Source organism: Sciurus carolinensis, unplaced genomic scaffold (assembly GCF_902686445.1).
Source record: "Sciurus carolinensis unplaced genomic scaffold, mSciCar1.2, whole genome shotgun sequence".
Classification (NCBI taxonomy): Eukaryota; Metazoa; Chordata; class Mammalia; order Rodentia; family Sciuridae; genus Sciurus; species Sciurus carolinensis.
The window spans coordinates 70,797-92,579 of record NW_025920118.1 but is presented as its reverse complement, the minus strand read 5'-3'; the positions used below and the strand labels follow the sequence as shown (position 1 = coordinate 92,579).

General features: G+C 51.8%; 1 protein-coding gene across 1 annotated transcript in view; it reads right to left on the bottom strand.

The window, feature by feature from the left end:
* LOC124973607 (peroxynitrite isomerase THAP4-like) overlaps nucleotides 1-17,962 on the bottom strand; it is a 116,029-nt gene extending 98,067 nt beyond the window's left edge. Inside the window, exons 1-3 of the mRNA XM_047537450.1 lie at nucleotides 17,814-17,962; nucleotides 15,991-16,103; nucleotides 15,124-15,224 (exon numbers count right to left, since the gene is read on the bottom strand). Of these exons, the coding sequence (XP_047393406.1) occupies nucleotides 15,124-15,224; nucleotides 15,991-16,103; nucleotides 17,814-17,962 (363 nt within the window). The remainder of the gene's footprint in view (nucleotides 1-15,123; nucleotides 15,225-15,990; nucleotides 16,104-17,813) is intronic.
* Nucleotides 17,963-21,783: the final 3,821 nt, after the last annotated feature.

Below are 21,783 nucleotides of genomic sequence, written 5' to 3'. Positions count from 1 at the left end.
CAGGAAAGAAAAGCAGGCTCCCTATCAGAAGCGCACGGCAGGCAGCCTGCTGACAGCTTCCCCGTGCCCACCACTCCATTGGGGTGCTGAGGCCGCCCTTTGGTCCACTAGATACCTTCCCGTCAAGCAAGCTTTGAGTAAGCAGCCTTCCTTATTCTCCTTCATGAGGTTTTGTTTATTTCCAAACTTCTCACCATGACATCATGGATTGGGAGGACAGCAGAGGTGGCATTTTGAACAAGGACACTGGACCCCAGGAGTGCTGGTGTGCTCCAGGGCACACTGAGTGGGGTGGGTCAGCTGCTCCTGGTTCTCAGGCAGGACAGCAGCCAGGCCTGGGGAAGGCTTGGGAAGACCCCCAGCTGCCTCATTTGACAGATCACCTGGAAGATGGTGCCCTGGCATGTTAAAACCTCCCCCAGCCTTAATTGCATTCCCTTTAGAAATTTGTTTCAAAATCATGTCACATCCTACAAGGTGGCCTGGACCCTCCCTTATCATCCAAACTAGGTCCCAACACCTAATCATCCTGGAAACTAAAACATCAACACCCTCACAAAATTAGCTATTCAGAGGGTAGTACACTGATTAAAAGGTCAGGAGATTCAGCCCCAAACAGGAGGGCCCAATTTTCTGCCCCCACTCTATGGGCACCACACCACCCCTCGTGAAGGTGGTCCATGCCATTCCTATGCTCTTAGTCAAATGTCAAGAGATGGACCTTGGTCAGTGGCTCGCCTGTAATCCTAGGAGGCTGAGGCAGGAGGATCACAAGTTCAAAGCCAGCCTCAACAACAGTGAGGTCCTAAGCAACTCAGTGAGACCCTGTCTCTAAATAAAACATAAAAAAGGGCTGAGGAGATGGCTTAGTGGTTGAGGGTCCCTGAGTTCAATGCCCAGTACAAAGAAGAGGAGGTTAGGGTGGGAAGGCAGAAGGGCAAAATGCTCAGAGACCTCGGGGTGCACACTCCCCACTATCGAAGAACCTGGGAGACCCATGTCTACCAGCAGAGAGATGTCAACCTCAACGTAAGAGGCCATTTTCCCTCTTTAACAGCAGACATCAAATAGGGCACAGTTACCCATGAAGAATCTCAGAAATATTTGGGGGAAGAGAAAGTTCTGGAAAAGACTCTCATTTCTTTTTCCAGTTGTATGATTTATAATAAGGTCAGTAGGCAACAAGAAGAGAAGGTTAAATCAAATACTTTAGAACCATCCAAAAAACTATCAGGCAATCATCTAAAATAACAGAAATCTATGTGCCAGGCAAGAGAGGATGCTCACAATACATGCGACAGAAAAAACAGTGTTGCAAAAGTTTGCGCCATCCGATGCTATTTTTGTGATGAAAACTGACCATGCAGATGGAAAGTTTAATAAAGAGATCAGGAGGTTATTTGGCTAAAATCTTCAGAGCTGTTATTTCTGCCTGGGGGCCTGAAAGGCTTCCCTTTCTGTGGGGGTGGAAGGATATTCTCTGGAGTTGCCATCCTGAGTGGAAAGGAGAGATGGAAACCAGAAAAGACAATGCTATTTCGAGAGCTCTCGATGACCAGGCAGTTTTGCCCCTCTGAGTGTGGGACCTGACCCTCCTCTTGCTGGTCCCATGGGCCTCCCTCCAGGGTCTGCCTGTCTGGTAAAAATGCCAAGAAAGAAACAGAAATCGCAGCTTAGAGAGATCTGTTCCGGAGCCAGAGGGGCCGGAAGCCAGGTTCTCTATGGGATCCTTCAGCCACCAGCCTCCTTGGAGCTTTGAGAAATGAGGGATTGGAGTGGAGAGGCAGTTTGGGGCCAGGGTTTGCTGACACAGGCTGGGGATGATGTGAGTTTGATAGGCCCCCAACAGTAATCTCCCCAAAATGAACCACAAGTTATATACTGTTCTTCAGTAGGCATGATGGACATTTTCCCCATTACATGTTGGTGTGGACAGAAGAATCTTCAGACAATTTGACTCTAATATTGAAACCAGATCAACATACCTGAAGCCCCTTACCACTGACACTGTGCTGCTATAAACTGTGGCTCTTTTTTCATGAATGAGCAGCAGACCAAGCTGGTGACGGCCAGCTGGGGAAGTGTCAGGGACAGTATGGGCTCCTGATCATGCAGATGGAGCCACTGTGAGCACCCTGCTTCTGGCCAGGAGTGGTGCAGGCTTCTCTGCCCCTCCCAAGAGTGCAGCTGGGTGCTCAGTAGAGCAAGGCTCCAACAGAGACCTGGGGACTGTATGTCCCCAGCTTTGATTCCAGTCTCCCTGCCCCTGAGGGTCAGGAAGTCCCACTGTGTGTCCCTCCCAAGTCTCCACTGGGCTGTTTTTAGGGCTCCAAAATGGGAGCTGAGAGTCTTGGCCATCCCTCCAGGCTGTCTTCTGCTTCAGGCAGGCACATTTCCAGTGCCAGTGGAGCCTGCTTTCCTAAATTATGGTCTGGAGATTAGAATTGAACAGAACACTTAATTATTCAGCTAGAGGAGGATCCAGGGTTTGTGTGTAGGAGGGACACAGAATTGGAGAATGGACTCCATCCCTGTCTTTAGAAAGAAATTGCCTTTGGTGCCAATAATTAAGTGGCCAGACTGGCTACAAGTTCTGACTTCTGGTTCAGAGACTTGAGTTCGAATCCTGCATCTAACACCAGTTATATATGTACTTGAGTGAAGTACTTAACTTCTGTGCCTCAGTTTCCCCCACCATGATGGGATCATGATGAACTTTATGGCACAGAAGGAAACAAGATCATCTGTGCTGGGCCCTAGGTGTGGGAGGGGGCAAGGGCTTCTATGGTGACTATCGCTAATAATCTAAGTAGTTCATTTATTGGAAATAATACATGTCAGAGAGGCTATGCTCTCAAAGAGATGTATAGGTGTTGAGGCTCTTAAGACTAATAAGAGATGGAGAGGTGGAAACTCTGGGAACTGACTTGCTCTGGCATGACAGAGGTGACTGTCCTCAGTCCCAGTCCTGACTTGGCCTTTCTGGTTGGCAAGTCACGTAACGACACTCCACCTGGGTTTCCTCTTCTGTGCTCCAATCAGAACCCCGCCCTTTATTTTTTCCTCTGATGCAAACATCTGAGTCCTTGTTTGCTCTTTTCTTATAAAAAGCCCTTCCCTCTACCTCTGCCTTCTCTCAAAACTTTCTATGATTCAATCTCCTGGCTCTCCCTTCTTCCTCATGTGTCAAGTCAAATTTAAGGTCTACTTCACTCTTGTAATCTCCTAGAGATGCCAGATGGATGGACCAAGACAGCAAGGCCAGCAGGCTGCCAAGTTTCCAAAATTATGCCAAGTCCTGACTACTTAGCTTTAAGGGGGTGTGTGACCACCTGCACATGCCTGATCCCTTTCAATGTTAGTAACTCACCAATGTGTATGGACTTCAATCCCAGCATCTATTTCTGATTCTGGGCTTCCTCTTCTTTCTGACATAAACACCCCTCTTTACAACCATGGAGGCTTGAAGAACAGTCATGGCTGTTGGTGCAACAGCCATGTCTTTGCTTTGATTGTTTATTTGTTTCTTCAATAATTGTTTCTTGAGTGCCAGATGCAAGGCAGGTTCATTGTGCCCTGGGTACCACCTGAGCTCACTGCATCTTGGACTGCCATTTCTACTGCCTGCATGAGTCCGTTGAGACAGCACACTCCTACAGAAGTTGCATAAAGGGGATTTTTATTACAGCAAAGGACAACTGAAGACTCAGATTCACAACTGAGATGGCCCTCAGGTCTCAGGGAAGCTGACCAGGGTGTGTGGAGTCTTCTCCAGTGCCTGAACCATCTAGGACGGTCAAAGCCCCAGGAACCAACCAGGTGGCTGAGGCAAGCTGGGAAGAGGTGCCTGTATTTGGGCCTCAAATTGCTCCAGGTAACAGATTCCATAGGAGCTGGGAATGTGCCATGGAGAGAGAGACACATTTGACTTTGGCTTAAATCTTCTTCCAAATTTTATGTCTGCGCTGAAATTAACTTCCTTGTACCCTCTCTGTCACTTCAGAAGAACTAACCTCTGATAATTAAGCTCAAAGTCTGCTGAACCATGTTCACCATGTCACATAAATACATTTCTAGTTCTGGGTTTTGTCATTTAAAAGCAGCACAATTATTTATTATATGTGGTAATACATTTCTTTGTTTTCTGGTACCTCCTAGATTTTAATGCAGAAAAATTGCTTCCTCAATGCTGGGAAGCTGTATTTTTAGAGACCGTAGAATCATTGGGATTTGGGAGGTTTTAATGAGTCGCTGTCTAATATTTTTTTTCTTGCGACATATAAATTATTAGCAAATGTCTACTCACTGATTAACTTGGTTTATTTCCTAATTAGGTTTAGGATCGACTGTCTTGTGGTTATGGAAATAATTGTTCGATTAATGGGTGGGAATTTATATTTTCATTATGCTTCTGCCTAAGTTATATCCCAATTAACCATAATTCCCCATGCCAACCTGGGGAACCAGTATTGCAATTTTCAACCATTAAATAATAACTGTTATATTGATTGGTTATAATTGGTGTGGATAGTAAATACCCATTTGCAGAATTTAAATTATATAAGAACTGGTTCTTTTGATTGGCTTCCCAAATAGCAAAGTTCTACGAATGGGCACCCATGGTTTGGTAGTATGGGGAATTACGTGTTTGCCAATGTTCTTTTTGGTCAGTTAATGCCATAAAGTTTCCACAAAAGGTGTAGAAACCACCTAATTGACTAGGATTTATGGTAGAGCTTGTGAGAAAGTGTCTCCTTAAGCCTCTCCCTGGGTACCACGGAGGGTCCAGAACCTTAATCAACCCCCACCCCATTGTGTGCCAGATTAGGTTTCAATGTGTGGGCTGGTGCCCAAGAATCTCAAAACGCAATCTCTCCATCATAGCTACAATCTATTTTGTCAGATTTTCTGGTGTAAGCCATAGAGACCCACTCCTGATCTCTCAGGGGAAAAAATAGAAACAAGTTAAAAACAGGATCCACCACAAAGACGTGTGGGGAGCACAGGTGGAACCAGGAAGTCCACTCAGGAAGAACACTGGGACAGCTCTACCTCCATCTTGTGTCCTCATCTCTGCTTTGATCTCCATTGTGTTCTCATTCGCTCTCTTTCCTCCTTTGTGCAGATTTTTTTCCAGTTCTCCAATTCACTACCAACCAGGTTTCCCACCCTCTTTGCTACTTCCTTTCCCTCAAAGATGAAAACCAACCTGGTTTGGGTTGGGTAGCCCCGCACCTCCTGCTCCACCCTCTCCTTTTCCTGGCTTCCTGTTCCCAAGGAAAGGATATCCCCTGGAGACTGTTACCATCTGCCTGCTCCCGGTGCATTATTTGCCATGGACTTCTATTAGCAGGGCTAAAGTTTACTTACTGTGTTAAAAAAAAAAAAAAATCCTTGAACTAGAGAGGAAAAATGAAAAGAAAGGTATGTGTTTGGGAGATCTCTGAAAATCGAAGGGAGATCAGTAGAGGAGAGGAAAGGGACCAGGGGGAGGGAGGAGGAGAGGGAGAGGGGACATCCATATGAGGAGTGATATTAACCAAATCAGACTGTTGTATTGTGTGCATGTATGAATACATAACAACCAATTCCACCATTATGTACAACTATAATGCACCCATTCAAAATAGGGACAATTCCTTGGAAATTTTAATATTACATATCATGAAGGAAACTCTTTTTATCAATATCCTAAGTGGGAAACCAATGTTTTCCTGATATTCATTAAAATACAAGCAGAACTATGAAAAAATATATATAATATGAGTGCCAACCATGGTGGCTTCCTGGACTTGGAGGTGTGAATCTTGCTTTTCTGGAAGCACCTGCCTGGCTCATCCTTTCAAAGCCGTCACACACCATTGTTTGCCAGCAGGATTGGTTGTGCTTAGATCATGTGCCCCGTCCTGGGTTCTACTGAGGACACTCCTTGCTTCTCCTCCCTCAGCACAGCTCCAAAACAAAAAAAGAAAAAAAAAAGTGATGGCTTTGTACAGGGAACTGAAGATGCAGCACCCACCTTCTCCGTGACCACTCTGGAAGGAAGAAGTGACCTCTAAGGTCTACTGCTGTCCTTTGTCAGGATTTATATCATGGATGGATGAGGCAGAATGGTAGGTGTGGCCTCTGGAGTAAATGGCTAGGGAGGGGGAGCAGCATCTTCATTTTTACTAAGGATATCAGAATAGAAGAGGGCCAAAATGGAACAGCAGACCACACTGAGTACCTCTTCTGATGGTATCAAAAATATCCACGTCCCCTGAAGGAAACCAGAATCATCTTTTCAGTTCCTGCAGAAATTCTCTCTTAGAGGCTCAGCCAAGAAACACAGCATGGAATGCAGTTTTCCAAGAGGCAGAAATGGCTGCTTGCCTCAGCAGACCACTCCATGTTCCTGAAGGAAACCCCACATAGGATATAGGCCGACAGGCCAGGCTGTGAAATCAGACTGCCCTGGGTTGGCTGGCTGTGTGGCCCTGCCTAGGGGACTTCACCTGTTTGCTTCTCATTTCTCCCTAGCTGTGAAGTGAGAATGCTGACAGTAACCACCCTGAGCTTTATTGTCAGGAGTAAAGGAGATCATTCATGGGGAGCCTCCAGCCCAGCCAGAGCTCCGTCCTTTAAGGACTCCATAATCATTCAAGATAAATTCCTGCTTCTCCTTCTGGGCCTGCCAGATTTCTGGATTTAACATCCTCCATTCCTCTAGGGGGAGAGGTGCTTTATTATAACTGTGCATCAGGTACCAACAGGGATACATAATTCTGAGAGATGTGTTGTTAGGTGATGTCAGCCTTGTGCCTCCAAGAGCTACCCACACACACCTAGAGGCAGAGGTCAACCCCTCAGCCTCTCAAAGGTCAAGAGGTGCGGTGATCACAAGGCATAGGAGGAAGCAGCCACCCTAATGCAGCAGATCCTTTGACAGCAGACTTTATATTTTATAAAATGATCAATGAACAGTATAGCAGATATATACCAGTAATGTAGTTATTCATTGTCAAGGATCACATGCTGTGCATAATTGCATGTGCCTTTAGGGTAGGGACCTACATTCATTCACACCACAATGAGCACATGGAATAATAGTTTGTGTGGCAACTTTGGGACAGTGACGACATCACCAGGGGAGAGGAATGGTATCACTCTGCTCTCACCGTACAGGACCGTACACAGTCCATCCATGACCTAAACATTGTTATTCAGCACATAGGGCATTTATTGAAGGTTACTGGCTTCTAAAAGGGGTGCTGGACAGGAAAGAAGGTTGCATCCTCGCTTGAGGCTGAGACCAGCCTCGGGATGACCAGGTGATGCTGGTGAACACAGGCCATGTGTGAACTCAGTGCTGGGTAAACTGGGTGCTGAATGTAGCCCCCAGATCTCCAGGAGCACACAGCCTCCTAGAAGCCCAGAGACAGTAATTTAGGGTACGAGTGCGTTCCATGCCACTCTTTCTGGTATCAGATTCAGTCTTTTGCCAAATCCTTGGGTGGAGGGTGACTTTCCATGGGGAATAAAACTATTTCTTCTCTCCTTTAGGAAAGGGAAGCTAGTTTTTCTTACCCCGAGTCAGCCCTCCCTGCCTCATTGCAGGTTGCTAAAGTCATAGGTTCCTCTAATGTGCCATTAAAAATTTTGGCAAAGCCAAGTGTGGTGACACACACTTGTAATCTCAGCAATTCGGGAGGCTGAGGCAGGAGGATCACAAGTTGAGGCCAGCCTCAGCAACTTAGTCAGACTCTAAGCAATTTAGTGAGACTCTGACTCAAATTTTAGAAAAGGGCTGGGATGTTTCTCAGTGGTTAAGCATTCCTGGGTTCAATCCCTGGTACTGAAAAATATGCTTTAAAGGAAGAAAAGAGACTTCCAGTCAACTGCTGGATAAACTGGGTGCTGAATGTAGCCCCCAAATCTCCAGGAGCACACAGCCTGGAAGAAGAAAAGGTGTAAGATTTAGGGAAAGAAAAGTAGGGAGTGATCCTTGATCTGGGGTCAAAAGTTTCCACCTCTGCTTGCTGGCACATGACTTCCTTGCCCTGTTCAAAGCAGTGGGGTTGGGATAGTGGTGGATCTTAACAGCAGTGCCAGTAGAAGTAGTTCATGAGTCACCAACAGGAACTACAAATATCATCTTAAATTCTTCGAGTAGCCACATCAACAGAAGGTGGAAAGAAACAGATGAGACTCTTTTTACATTTTTTCATGTAACCATGACACAGCACAAGCTTTCTTATTCCAGTAATGAGCATAAAGCAGGGTTCACGTGCTCCTGGTTTCCCTCCTTCCTGACTGAATCTTCAAAGTCCGGTGTAGGTTCGACCTGTACAGCCAGCTCCATTCTGGCCCCATGCATTTCAAATATGCAGTGGCCATGTCTGGCAGGTGCTGTTGTGGGGTGCAGATGAGGGGCTTCAGACCTTGAATTTAGATTGTGGAGTTTTTACAAAAGACGTTTTCATGGCAGCAGGGAGATACAGGTTAGATGGAGAGACTCCTTAGGAGGCAGTTGGAAGTTGTATTTAAAAACCTGTCTAAGGGGTCTTCCTTCTATACAGACACTGGGCCTAGAGAAAATTCTGGAATCTCCATTCCAGTGGACTCAGACTGATCCGAGCTTGAATAAATCCTGCCCTACCACTAACTGGTTGAGAGTCCTTACCTAAGACTAAGGACCTTAGTCTTATTAAACCTGAATTTTCTTATGTGTCAAATAGTTAAAATGACATCTTTGTGGATTCAGGATATATTGAGACAGTTTAATAAGATAATATGTGTAAAGCACTTATCGCAGGGTCTGATACATTTTAAGCCCTTAATTAAGGCAGATATTATTATTATCTCATAGTGTCCAAATTAACATCAGAATCACATACATTGGAGAATTTTTTTTCTCTTTTTCTCTCTTGGGGACATGTGTTACAGATTCTACGCCTTAGAAAAATGATGACATATGTGTGAAACTAGACCCTCATCCCCCATTGTACGTCCTGAAATGCATCCCTGATCCATCAGAGCCTCCCTCCACCTGGACCCCGAGGAATCCTCAGGACCTTCTGAACATACCCATCCACCCCTGGCAAGCAGATGACACCTTAGATTCCAATGACAAGGCACGTGTCGGTTCTCAGGAGGCAATTCTAAACCATGACAGAAAAGAAAGGGTGGCTGGAGAGATCAGAGGGGAGCTTTCCATGGGGGCTCTTGCTTGCATGCTGGGGTCCCTGTGACTGAGCCTGGGCCAGCTCCCTGGGATCCCCAGGGTTGGCGGGAGCTGGGTACCAGAGTCCCCTGGGAATGCTACCCATCTCCCCTGCCATTGAGCCCTGGGAAATAGGTTCATTTAGAATTTCAAGAACCTCATTCATTTTGTACCCAGCTGCCAGTTCCTCTGGGGCTGCTGACAAATGGTGGCCATCTCACCCACCGCCTGGCTTCCCCGTCACCACTCCCACTCAGCCCTCCAGCCACAGAGGGCCTCACCTCGGACAGCTGCAGAGTCAGCCCATCCATCTCTGCCGACTCAGGGAAACTCTCCCTACGCCAACTTCAAGGTCTCTCTGGTAGATCTGAGAGCAGCAGAGCCAGGCTGTCGCTTGCTTCCCCTGGAGAGATGCGGCGGGACCAGGAGGGGCTCAAGACAGACTCCAGGAAGACAGGTCCATCTGTCTTTTCTTTGTTTCTTCATTCATTCAATAAATATTTTCAGGAGTCCTGGGTGGTTTCTTGGGACCCAGAGGGAGGCCGGTTGTAAAGAAGAGTCAGGTTTGGTTTCCGTCCTTGGAGTTTGCAGGACACAGGGAGTCTAGTGCAAGTTGGGTCACAACTCGCCTACCCAACACATGATGAGGCCCAAAGGTGGTCACGCTATCCCTTGCTTGGAATCTTACAAAGGCTTCCCAAGTAAGACTGCATAAAATTCAGTCTCCTGACTTTGGCTCAGAACATTGGTCCCCACCTACCTCTGGGTCCTCACCTCCACCTACTGCCCCAGAATCCCTCTCTGCTGTAGCTACAATGTGTAAAAGGTCCCCAGTCCCTCTACAGTTCCTGCCTCAGGGTCTTTACACAGCCTTTCACACATCTGCCATGCTCTCCCTGAACCTTCTCTTCACTGACTCTTTTCAACAGGTATAAACCAAGTTCCCCTCCCCAGAGAAACCCTCCCAGACTCCCCCAACCCCTCAGCTTTTATCATACTGTCCTGGGTTAGTTCTTAAAACAATTCTCCCTGGCCAGTATTTCTTGGTGTTGGATGTTTTATCGGTTCAGTGCCTATCTCCCTTGCAGATTAAAAGCCACTGGGAACTTCACTGTTTTGTTCTTTCCTCTACCCCAAAGCCTGAAACACTGCCTGATATCTAGTTGGTTGTCCACAAACACTGTTTTACTGAAGGAATGGAAGAAATAATAGCTCTTTGGAGCACCTAAGGTGGTAGGGTGTTCACCACCTGCAGCCAGGAATCTCTCAGCTCTACTGAAGTCTGCCCACTGCCTGAGAGCCCACTGACCAGGGATGGAGTCTAACTTCCAATTGGGTTTCTGTGACTTGGAACCTGAGCTCTAAGGTCATGATGCCTACCCACAGTCCTGCCCACTTCCTCTTCACTTACACTCCTCATTCTTTCCAGTCCTTTCGGGATAGGATATCGAACCTAGGCATGCTCACACCCCAACCTTTTTATTTTTTATTTTTGAGACAGGATTTCTCTAAGTTGCTTAGGGCCTCAGTGAATTGCTGAGACTGACTTTGAACGGACGATCCTCCTACCTTGGTGTGCACCATGGCACCTGCCTCATCTGAGTCCTTGATCTTCCTGTGTCACTCAACCAGGAAGCTGCTCCATCCCGGTGGTCTCATCTCCCTGGAGACTGGGCTGAGGTCCTGAGTCCTGTCGCCACTTACCGCTCCAGGCCTCCCCTTCCCCCCACATGAGAGGGGCTGGCTGAGGTGGGGGTCTCTTCCTAGACAGGGCTCTCCTTGGCTTCCGCACACCTGCAAGGAAGCCACTGGATGCTCAGCGTCCCGGGTTCCCTTCCCCGAGGTACCTGCCAGCCTCTCCTGGATTCTTTTGCAGGTTGCATCCGAGCCTGGTAATGATAACACCACTGTGCCTAAAGTTTAAAATGCTTTTTTTTTTTTTCCTGACACCACTCCAGTTAATTCTTGCAAGAAGACGGACTGTCATTTATAGATGACTTTGATCTCTTATCACGCTACAGTTCAATCTGAACATTTAGAGAGTGGATCCAGATAGAGGACATGCATCCATTCCCTTCCCTTCTGACCCAAATTCCATACAACTAAGAGAAAAAAATCATTTAATTCTCCAATCTATCTCCAACTTAAATTAAATTTAGATGCTGCCTGATCTGTGCAGAAGGAGCCGTAGAGGAAGCCGCAGGCCCGAACCCAACACCAGGGTCAGTCAGAACTATCAGGGGAAAGAGCAGAAGAGGACTCTGGTCTGGGGATCTCTTGTGGGCCACGTCCTGCCCAGAGAGGCTGGTTGAGTCCTTTACTTCTTCTCTGATATAGCAGGACAAGTGCCCCATGCCCCCTGCCAGGCAGGAGCAGGGCAGAGAGTGGGACCCACACACTGACAGGCACGCTGTACCATAGGTGCCAAGATGAGCAGAAGCCCAGGTTTCCCAAACTCCAAAACTTACCCTGAACTTCCGCTCATGTCATTCACTATTTTTCTACATGTGATTTTAATACAGGTGTGCAGTTACCCTGTGTGGCTATATCGTGATTTATTGTAGCGATCCCTTATCTTTAGACATCTAGGATGCTTCCAACTCTTCCCAGCAACGAATAGGCAATGCTGACCCTGCCCCATCTTCACAGAGCAGGACTTTGGTGCCTCAGACCAGCAGCCTGACCCTCAGCTAGGCCCAGAGCACAGGGCAACCAGATGCGATGCCCAGCCCTGAACCTGGCAGCTAGGCCAGTTTCCAGCAGCAGGACAGTCTCCTTCTTTGGGGTCCCCAAAGAAACCTCTCTCCCCTGGAGTGTGCATGGCACACACCAGGAGGGTGCACCCTGGGCCTGCAGCCTGCAGCGCTGCACACCTGCCTCTCTGGTAGACCCTGGGGTGCCTTCTGTCTGGGGAGTGGGAGCCTGTTTTCTCCAGACCCACCTGCCCCTGTCCCTTTCCTGCCTTCTCTGTGTCCCTTCTGTGGGGGTCTCAGCTGCCAGTGCCACTCTGTGCTCAGTCCTCCTTGTGAACCTGGCTGGGGGTGGTGGTGGGACCCCCAGCACATCATGCATCTACAGAAACCTCAAAGAAGAAATGCAAAATCAAAACAAAATAATATTAGAAAGCAACTTGGAAGGAAAAAAGGAATGGAGAAAGAAGAAAACTAAAACCGTCACAAGTACCTCAGTGAGAAGCTGTGTGCAGGCAGCACCTGCAGCCCCAGCTATTCAGCAGGCAGGGGCAGGAGGAGAGTCCCTGGCAAGAGTTCAGGATCAGCTGGAGCAGCAAGGAGAGACCCCATCTCAAAAACAGAGATGAAAACACATGCTCTCAGAGAGGCAGGAGAAGCGCCATACCCATGCATGAAACTAGAGCAGCATGTTTAAAAGGGCAGATGGGACAGGGAGACCATCCATGGAAACGAGCCCTCCAGCACAGTTCAGAATTCCACCACGGTGTGAGATGGTGATAAGGAAGTTTTCCGGAGAGCAAGGCAAAAGGACCAAAACAGAGAAAACAGCCTGGAGAGGCGGCTCTCACACTGAGACACAGGCATCTCGTTTCTGATGTATGGAAATGGGCTTAGGTAACTGGCAGAGAGTGGGGCTGGATGTGGGAAAAGCACATAACAAAGCAGAAGAATGGGCCCTTTTGAACACCAAGGAGATGTGTGAGAAAGGAGCCACCTCTGGCCGCAGCAAAGGCAGCCAGCCCGGGAAAGCAGGTGCGCTCAGGCCTGGGGTTGAGGCAGCACAACCTTCTCCTCCAGAAGAAGAGGAGTGTGAGTCTGTGTGAGGCTCACCAAAGGAACATTCACCAGGAGCAACAGACACACTGTCAACACAGATGACCCTGACACTGAACCAACCTGAGCTACAGGCATGTGGTGGGATGGCAGCACCCACCAATCCTGCAACTCCCACCAAAGGTCAAGGCATAGAACAGGATGGTGTGGGGACACCGTGACCAGGCCAGAGGCTTCAGGATGCAGTAGAGCTCACACTCAGCAAGGTCATGCACCCACAGCACCTTCACTGTGAAGAAATTCCAGGTCCGGCACAGTGGCACATGCCTGTAATCCCAGTGGCTCAGGAGGCTGAGGCAGGAGGATCACAAGTTCAAAGCCAGCCTCAGCAAAATTGAGGTACTAAGCAACTCAGTGAAACCCTGTCTCTAAATAAAACACAAACTAGGGCTGGAGATGTGGCTCAGTGGTCGAGTGTCCCTGGGATCAATCCCTGGTACTCCCCTCCCCCCAAAAAATTCCAAACACATGGTCATGGCAGGGTCACGGCCTTCTGTCCAGCAGCACCTGGCAGGGAAGACAGCTGCTCACCAAGCACCAGTCCCTCACCTCCCACATCCTGGACCCCGACCCCAGCATGACATGTTTTCATAGTGATTCAAGGGGAAGACCCAGGCCTGCTTCCCACCTGTAGTCAGTCAGGTCAGCAGAATGCCGGGGTAGGAAATAGATGTGGCAGCAAATAGATGTGGGAGGACCCAGGCCTGGGTGCTGGTTTCTTAGGCTACAGCCCAGGCCCCCACTCCTGTGCACTGCGTCCTCCCCCTGGCAAAAGAGGAACATTTTGTTTAATTGATAAAAACCAAAGCTAGTTCTCCAGAAAAAATGAACAAAATCCAAATAAAACCCTGGAAGAACAGATGGCTGCTGGCAAGTGTGAGGAGGAGAAAGATGTTGACCAACCAGGTAATGGGGCAGGCAGCTGAGGAGGAGAGCCAGGCAGAGGGAGCAAGGTAGGCACGCAGGACCCACAGAGGCTGCTCGGCACCAGCAGCAGCCAGGGTGCAGGCCCTGCTCCCACAGCCAGGAGGCCTGACCAGCGACAGGGCCCTGCCCAGTGAAAGCAGAGCCACTGAGAGCCCTCTACCTGGACTAGGAGGAATATGAGTGGGGATGCAAGATGCCACCTGATGGAGCCAGCACAGGAGGACCCCAGGCCACTGGGTCAAACCCTGTAGGACATGCCCAGTTCCTGCATGGGCTGCTTCAAGTGGAGAAGCAGAGTCCTCCAAGAGAGGCTGCAAAAAGCCTCTGGAATCCAACCCCCCACAAGGCCTGCGGGCTGGGAGGGTGCCCAGCAGCAGAGTGCTCACCCAGCACCAGGCGCCCAGAGCTCTAGCACATCAGCCACTCAGCGCCAGCCCCGCCAGCTGGCTCTCCCAGGCTAATTCACACGTTCAATGTGATCTCCATGTAGATGTTTGGAACCTCAAGTCTTATTCAGCAGCCCATCTAGAAAGGGAAATGCTCAATAAAAAGAAGCTGTGGACAGGCGCTTGGGACCCTCTTGCAGACACCAAGGGCACAAGAGCCCCAGAACCTGCAACAGGTGTCACAGGGACAGGCTGCATGTCCTGCGGCGGCATCCATGAGGGACGCTGCTCACCCTCTAGAAAGCCAGGACTGCGGCGACCACCAGGTGCACACATCTGGGAGGTCAGGGGTCTGACTGTAAAGGAAGCTGCAGGAGCACAGGAAACATGGAGCAAGAACCCAAGCCGTGGAGAGAAAGGAAACCTGGCGAGAAAGGTGGCTACAGAGAAGCTCCCACCACCAGCCAGTCTGGAAAGCAGACCACAGGCGGACAGCCACAGTAGACCTCATGTCCACCCACACCAGCAGCAGAACCCACGACCACAGCAAGTGTGAGCCCTCCACCAAAGGCTGGATTCGAATGTGAATGAGGGACTGTCTGCTGCCGTCAGACTCAAAGCACCAGAGTGAGGCCAGGGAGTGGGGCGGAGGCAGCACACTCAGGAGTGAGCCAACCTGGACACTTAGACTCAAGCACAAGGATGTTTGTGAGAGGGAAGCAACCTGGCCACCACCTGCCCATCAGCCAGGGAGGAGCCAGGAGGCCCGGGAGATGGGTTCTTTGGGGAGGACCGGGCTCACCTGCTCCACATGGGGCTCCTTGTTGAAGGAGATCCTGGCGATGGAGTGGGACGTGATGCACAGTTCCTGCCTGTTCACCTCACCCTCCTCCACCTCCACAACACCTGTAAGGGGTGGAGCTCAGCTATAGCCTCCCATTCTGGCTCCAGAGAGCAGCTTCCTCCCCACAGGAGGCTGGACTCTGAGACTTCCAGCACAAGGCCCTTCTCGCCTGCACACAGCCTTCTGGGTTTCGAGTGTGTTACAGTACAGGATGGGTACTCTGGGGGGCTGGCCTCTGCAGAGGTGCCCTAGACCCAGCCCTCCTACCAGAAGCCCCTGCTGGAGCACTGTGGGGTGGACATACCCACTGACTTCCGCCCAATGCCATGCCCACCAGGGCCTGAACAGCTCCACTCTAGGCTGAGTGCATCCTGAACATCCAGGAAGGGAGCAGTTTTTGGGCAAGTGGGCAAGGTCAAGGTCATGCAAGCTTTTTGAGAATAATTTATTCTTCGGTACTGGAAACTGACCACCAGGGCTTAGGGCCTCACTAAGTTGCTGAGGCTGGCCTCTAACTTTGGATCCCTCTGCCTTAGCCTCCCAAGTCCTGGGGATTGCAGGTGTGCACCATGACCTGGCAGTCTGAGTGACTGAAGTAATGAGGGTGGTAAGGGTGGCTGATGAACGATTTCAGAAGGACCTCAAACTGGGGCAAGCAGACTTCCAGAAAAGGCCCTTGCTGCCAGACTGTCCTCCTCAGGAGCCCTGCTCCTCAGGAGGTGGCCGCAGCCCACACACACACACCACGCATCCATAGTCCCCGAGCAAGCACACCTGGAAGGTTGTCTGAGAGGCCCTTGCCCCTGCTCCACTGGGTGTGGGCAGTTCCTGTGTTCTGGGCGCTGACGAAGGCCACCTTGTTGGTGTCAGGCTTGAGGTGGATGAAGCCACACTCTCTGTGCAGGGGTCTGAGTGTGTCTGGGTGGAAGGAGTTGAACCTGCAGGAAGTCGAGACCTGGGGCAGGCACCGGGCTCACCAGTGCCCACGCCTGGGGGTGGAGGCACACAGTGGCAGCCTAACACACAAGTGGTCTCTGCCCCTGCTGTCTCTGCCCCTCCAGGTCCTGGAGTCCTGGCTGGCTATCACTGTCCCCAGGCCTGTTGTTCCCCACATTTCACCCATGGGCATTGGACAGCTCTAGGACCTCCTTCAGTTGAGCCCAAGTCCAGCTGGTTTGTGTGGTGGAGACAGAGCAGGCATGAGTTCCTGGCCAGGACGTGCCCTGCAGCAGACGCAGGAAGAGGAACACAACTTCGCTGGGTGAGCACCCAGACCAAAGCCCTTTCCCTGCATGGCTCAGGACTCCATGCTGCCCGTGACCTGTCTATGGTTCTCAAGTAAACTTTGGACAGGTCGGGCATCACCGGCAGTGCCTGGCCTGGGGAGCACCTGTGCTGGCACCAGACCCCACTCCACTGCTCTCCCAAGCCAGTTATAAGATGGACTTTCCAATCCTCTGGTGCAGGCCACAGTTCAAAGAGGCTGACAACACTGGTCTGCATCATCTCTCCTACCCAGAATCCCACTGCTATGGGTCAGACTGACAGCTGGCTCCTCGTCAGTCCACCACTGCTATGGGAACTGTGAGTGGATGGGCATGGCTGCCCTGGGGTACATCTTCCCTGTGCTCCCTGCCCTTCTCTGCTTCCTGACCCCACCATGAGCTCCCTCCACGGAAACCTTCCCCATGACAGGCTGCCTCACCTCGGGCCCAGAGCAATGGAGAAGGCCCTCTGTGGAGTGAGACCTCAGGGACTTGAGCCCCAGACTTTTCCTCCTCTCAGCTGCCCTCGGTTCTTCTGGTCACAGTGAAGCAAAGCTGACTCAAACACTCCTTAGCGCCACATGCCCTTGTCTGCTCATTCAAGAACGCCACACTTGGGCACAGTGGTGGTGCCTGTGTCCAGCAGCCTGGGAGGCTTCAGTGGAAGGATCCCTGAGCCTGGTTGTGAAACAGTGTTTTTAAACAAGACCTTCTAAATCTCTCTGAGACTGTGGTGTTATAAATACAAGTGGAGCTTCTAAAATTTGAAACTCAAAATAGCATCAGGGCTCGGAAGTGCTTAGCCTATGGAGTATTCCAGATTAGGTTGTGCAACCAGCGGTCTATGCACACATCCTAATCCAACACTGTGCAGCCTGGAACAGGTCTGGTCCTGAGCCCCAGTCTGACTCGCTGCCTCTGTCACAAAACAGAGACTGGAGGAGCACAGGGCCCTCTCATTCCAGAGGCCTGGGAACCTCTGCCTCCTCCAGAACAGCAGGGCTCACCTAGTGAGTATGCCATGGGACCCAGCTGAGGACTTCATTGTGGCGAAGACTCTGAGAACCACAACTCTAACAGATTCCTCGATTCACAAACAGCTCAGGGCAAATCAGGAGGAAAGCCACATCCCCTATTCTCACTGACACTGGGGCGACTAACTTCCACCCGGGAATTCAACTCGAGATCAGATGAAAACAAGCGTGCACTTGCTCCACGCTTGGTTCACAGCAACGACCCTACAGTCTGCCTAACACCATCACACACATAATGGACTCAGAAAGATCATGCCACCACTCCTGCCTCAGATGGCCTGCAGGTTCCTGCTGGACCCTCTCTGTTCTGGATTAGCCTAGAACCAGAAGCCCACTGTGGTGGACTTACGAGAAGTTGAGCATGGGTTGGCCCATGTGGGAGATGTGCACCTCCTCCAGGTACTCGAAGGGCTGCAGGGTCGGGTAGGTCCCAGCTCCCAGAGGGTCAGACAGCCAGGTGCCCAGCATCCAGGACAGTGGCTCCACCACTGGGTTCATCTTGGGAGACTCTGATGACAGAAGGACAGCAGTCAGCAGCCTCCTCCTGTGCACCTTGCTGGACTTCCTGTGGAGAGGCGCACGCTGCCAGAGCACACCTCAGACGGGGACCACTGGCACCAGCAGTGCCACGTGGTCAGAACCTCACGAGTGACCACAGAAGCACAACCCAGAGGAGCCAGGAGGCCAGGGCGTCAGCAGCTCCTGCATGGGGTCAGGGACCTAGAGATGGAGAGCAGGGCTGTAGGGCCCAGGGTCTTCCCCAGCTGTGCGTGGTAAGCCAATGCCACAGCTGGGCTGAGAGGCTTGGGGGTGGGCAGAGGTGTGACAGTGGGTGATGGGGACTGAGTGCTGCTGAGTGGCTTCGTGTGACACGAGGTCAGCAGGGTGAGGTACCTCTGCATCCCCCACCTTGGACTGCCCGTCAGGGCTGCCTCTTGTGGGCCAGGGCTCTTCCCAGTGCCTGTGTCTAGAGGCTGGAAAAGAACACTAGGGACGGCAGGAGTGCAGGGGGCTCTGCCCACCCTCCAGGTCATCTGTTAGGAGCCTGGGCAACAGGCGCAAGAGCCCTGGGCAGCAACCACAAGACAGTGGAGGTGGAGGGGGTGGCCTGGCCAGATGGCAGGAGGGGCGGTGGGGGAAGGGCCAGGCTCAGTACCCCCAGGTCAGAGCAGGTGGACATGGGATGGAGGGACTCTGAGGGTTCTGGCCTGAGCTCCTGGAAGACAAGCTGCCATGCTGACCTGGAGACGTAGACCGAGGACCAGCTGGAGGCCCAGTACTGGAGGCCCCAATGCAAAGGCCAGCACCTGGGCACCTTCCTTCTGGTTTTTCAGGTTGACTGACAGCTGCGCAGCACTGAGAAGGGGTGTTCCCCTCACACCTGAGCCTTCCAGACTCTGGCCCCACGGCAGGCAGGCAGGCTACCGTCACAGCCCAGCCTGACTCCACACCAAGCAGGGCCAATTCACGAGGCCCTTGCCTGAACAGGCTGAGGTCGAAGCCCTGCCTGTGGTTCTCACCAGCTGACCTGGTCCTCGGGCAGTGCTGCAGCCCAGGTGTGGGCCAACGCAGCAGCCTGGGCACACAGGAGTGGATGGGGGCTGGTCTGCCAGTGATTCATTCAGGGGACTAGAATCTGACCTGCTGCCCCTCACAGAGTGGTGACCTGCAGCCTTGACTCCCAACACACACCTGAGCCTTCCAGGGAGAGCAGCATAGGTGCCCTGCTGTGGCCCTTCACAGAGGCCAGCATGAGCCGGTAGCACCAGGGGTCAGTGCACCCAGGCACTTGGCTGGAGGGCAGGGAGCCTGCCCTGGAGGCTCAGAAAGTGAGCCTGTTCCTGTCTGCTCAGTAAGTGCTTGTCCAGTCCTGTCCACACACTGGAGGTTGGCAGGTCATGTGAAAGCCATCCCTTGACCAGCAGGCTCCCCAGGGGGCCTGGGTGTCCCTCTACTCAGCAGACCCTGGCCTGGGATGAGCCATGCCTGCCCCTGGTGGGGAGATGCTCAGTAGCAGCAGCAGAGCTGGACTCCACTCAGGAGGCAGGGGCCTAGGGTCATGGGCCAGGAGGGACCACATCACTCACTAAAGGGACATCTGAACCCATGCCTTGGTGTGTGTGACCCCACCTTCCCCAGACCTGAGGCCACCCTCCCTAGCAAGCAGCCCACCCAGCTGTCCTCATCTCCGTCCCTCTGATACAGCACTAGGCCATGCTGCAGCTGGCCGGAGGCCCGAGGGAGACTTGTTCCCAAAGACTGGAAGGCAGTCCTCAGAGACAGGGTGAGGAAGACAGAGCCTGAGACACACGGGCATCTGAAAACAGTCCACAAGTCAGAGATAGAGAGAAGCAGAAGAGAGGCAGTGACCTTGCTCCTCTGTCCCTCAGTCTGTCTGTGGTCTTCCTGGGAACATGACTAAGTAGGTCAGAATGATCTCTACCTCTTCTGGAATTAACAACAAGAATGCTATGATGAAAGATTTTCCCTGAGTTTGATTTCCAGGCAAAATAGGTCACAGATAAAATCCATAGCCACCAGAGCGTGGGGGCTGTGGGAGCCAGGTGGGAAAGCCAGGGTATGGCTGGAAGATGGAGGGAACCAGGCCAGGGCTGCTAGAGGCAGGTGAGTGGTCCCTGTTCACCAGAGGAGCGAAGAGTGGGCAGGCAGTGGGGGACAGCCCCCGTGACCCTCTAGGCTGTCAAGAAGAGAGGCTGGGTAGGCTCCACATCTCCTGAGGTGCAGGGCAGGCCAGCATCTCATCAGGCAACATGACTGACCCTCAGCAACCCACTGGTCCCAGACATGTGCTGTCCTTGGTGCTCAGAGCAAAGGGTTTGTCCACCCCTGGTTTATCTATTCATTCTGAGACAGGGCCTCAGCCTCCCGAGTTGCTGGGACTGCAGGTGCACATGCTGAGTCCAGCCACTTCTGTGAAGAAAGACCAATCACCCAAGTGCAAGAACTCAGGGAAGAAAACACAGGTAGGCCACAGGCTGGTGGAAGCTGGGGAAGGAGAAGGAAAACCAGCAGGAATGCCACCCACAGGGGTCGCGGGGCAGTGCCCAAGACACTCAGAAACAGAACTGAGAACAGCAGGCAGACCAGCACTGCTTTGGGACGAGAACCACACCTCCTCACCAGAACCAGGAGCTAGCTCTCGTCACCACTGTGGGCAATCGCCCTCCCTGACTGATGAGAGGTGAGTGGACGCAGTGTCCAAATGACACAGCCAGGAGCCAGGTGCTGGGCCAGCAAACAGACCCAAGCACACACCTCACAGGCCTGGCCACACTGAGGGGCTGTGAGGGCTTCTCCACACAGAAGCCTCGAGGCAGAGGCCAGGCACAGGCATCAGGAAAGTGGTGGTCCCTGAGGCGTGCTGAGTGCCAGAAGAATTCCCAGCACCCCAGTGACCTAGACCATGGCTGGAGACCATGCTGGAGACAGGGCTCAAGTCAAACATGACCAAAGTAAGTCTCCACCTTACGCTAAGGGCCACTAGGTGTCCAGGCTGCAGGGCTCCACCCAGGGCCTGAGTGGCCCAGCAACCAGGGTGCCAGGGCCACAACCAGAGGAGGCCACTTGCTGCTCCAGTCTTCTGATTGCCAGGAAAAGCCAGAAATATTGGTTTGGGGATAAAATGCCCCAATTTCTAAAGATTTTTCCAAACTAAAAGAGCTCCTCCTGTTGTGGTGTGAGTCGTGTACCCTTGTCCCTGGCTCTCCCGTCCACCAGCCCGAGGAGCTTGGTCTCATGACATGGTGAGTGAGGCAGGCCTGAAGCCCCACAGTCGGGGCCAGTGGTGCCCACTGGCTGCAGTGTGGCCTGAGGTCAGATGCTGACCCAGGAGTTTCTGCTGCAGGCCTCCTAACTGCTAGCAGAGGCTCACCGGAGGAATCCGAAAGCACATGAAGTATGACAGGGAGACAAGAGATGCAGGATCCCATAGGGGCGGGGCTACAGAGGGGGAGAGTGGGGGGCCTGGGAGGGAAGGGAACTGTGTGACAAGGCCTGGGGGTCTTGTGGGCATGGTGGGGCTGAGGGTGAGACCTCAGCTGGGCGGGACTCTCAGAAGCCAGGCTGCCCAGGACCACAAGCTGCTGGGTGCCCAGTTGATCCACGGGGCTGGTGGGAATCAGGCAGGGCAGTGTACTGCCCCCAGGTGACAGCAGGGTTTTGCTCTGTCCCATCTAAGTTCTGTGACACCGGGTGGCCAGGTCTAAACGACGTCTTGATGACAGGAGCTGTGCCTGGGGGCTCAGGTGGGAGAGGCTTCTGTTGGAAGCCCAGGGCCGGCAGGACAGAGTTGCCAGAGC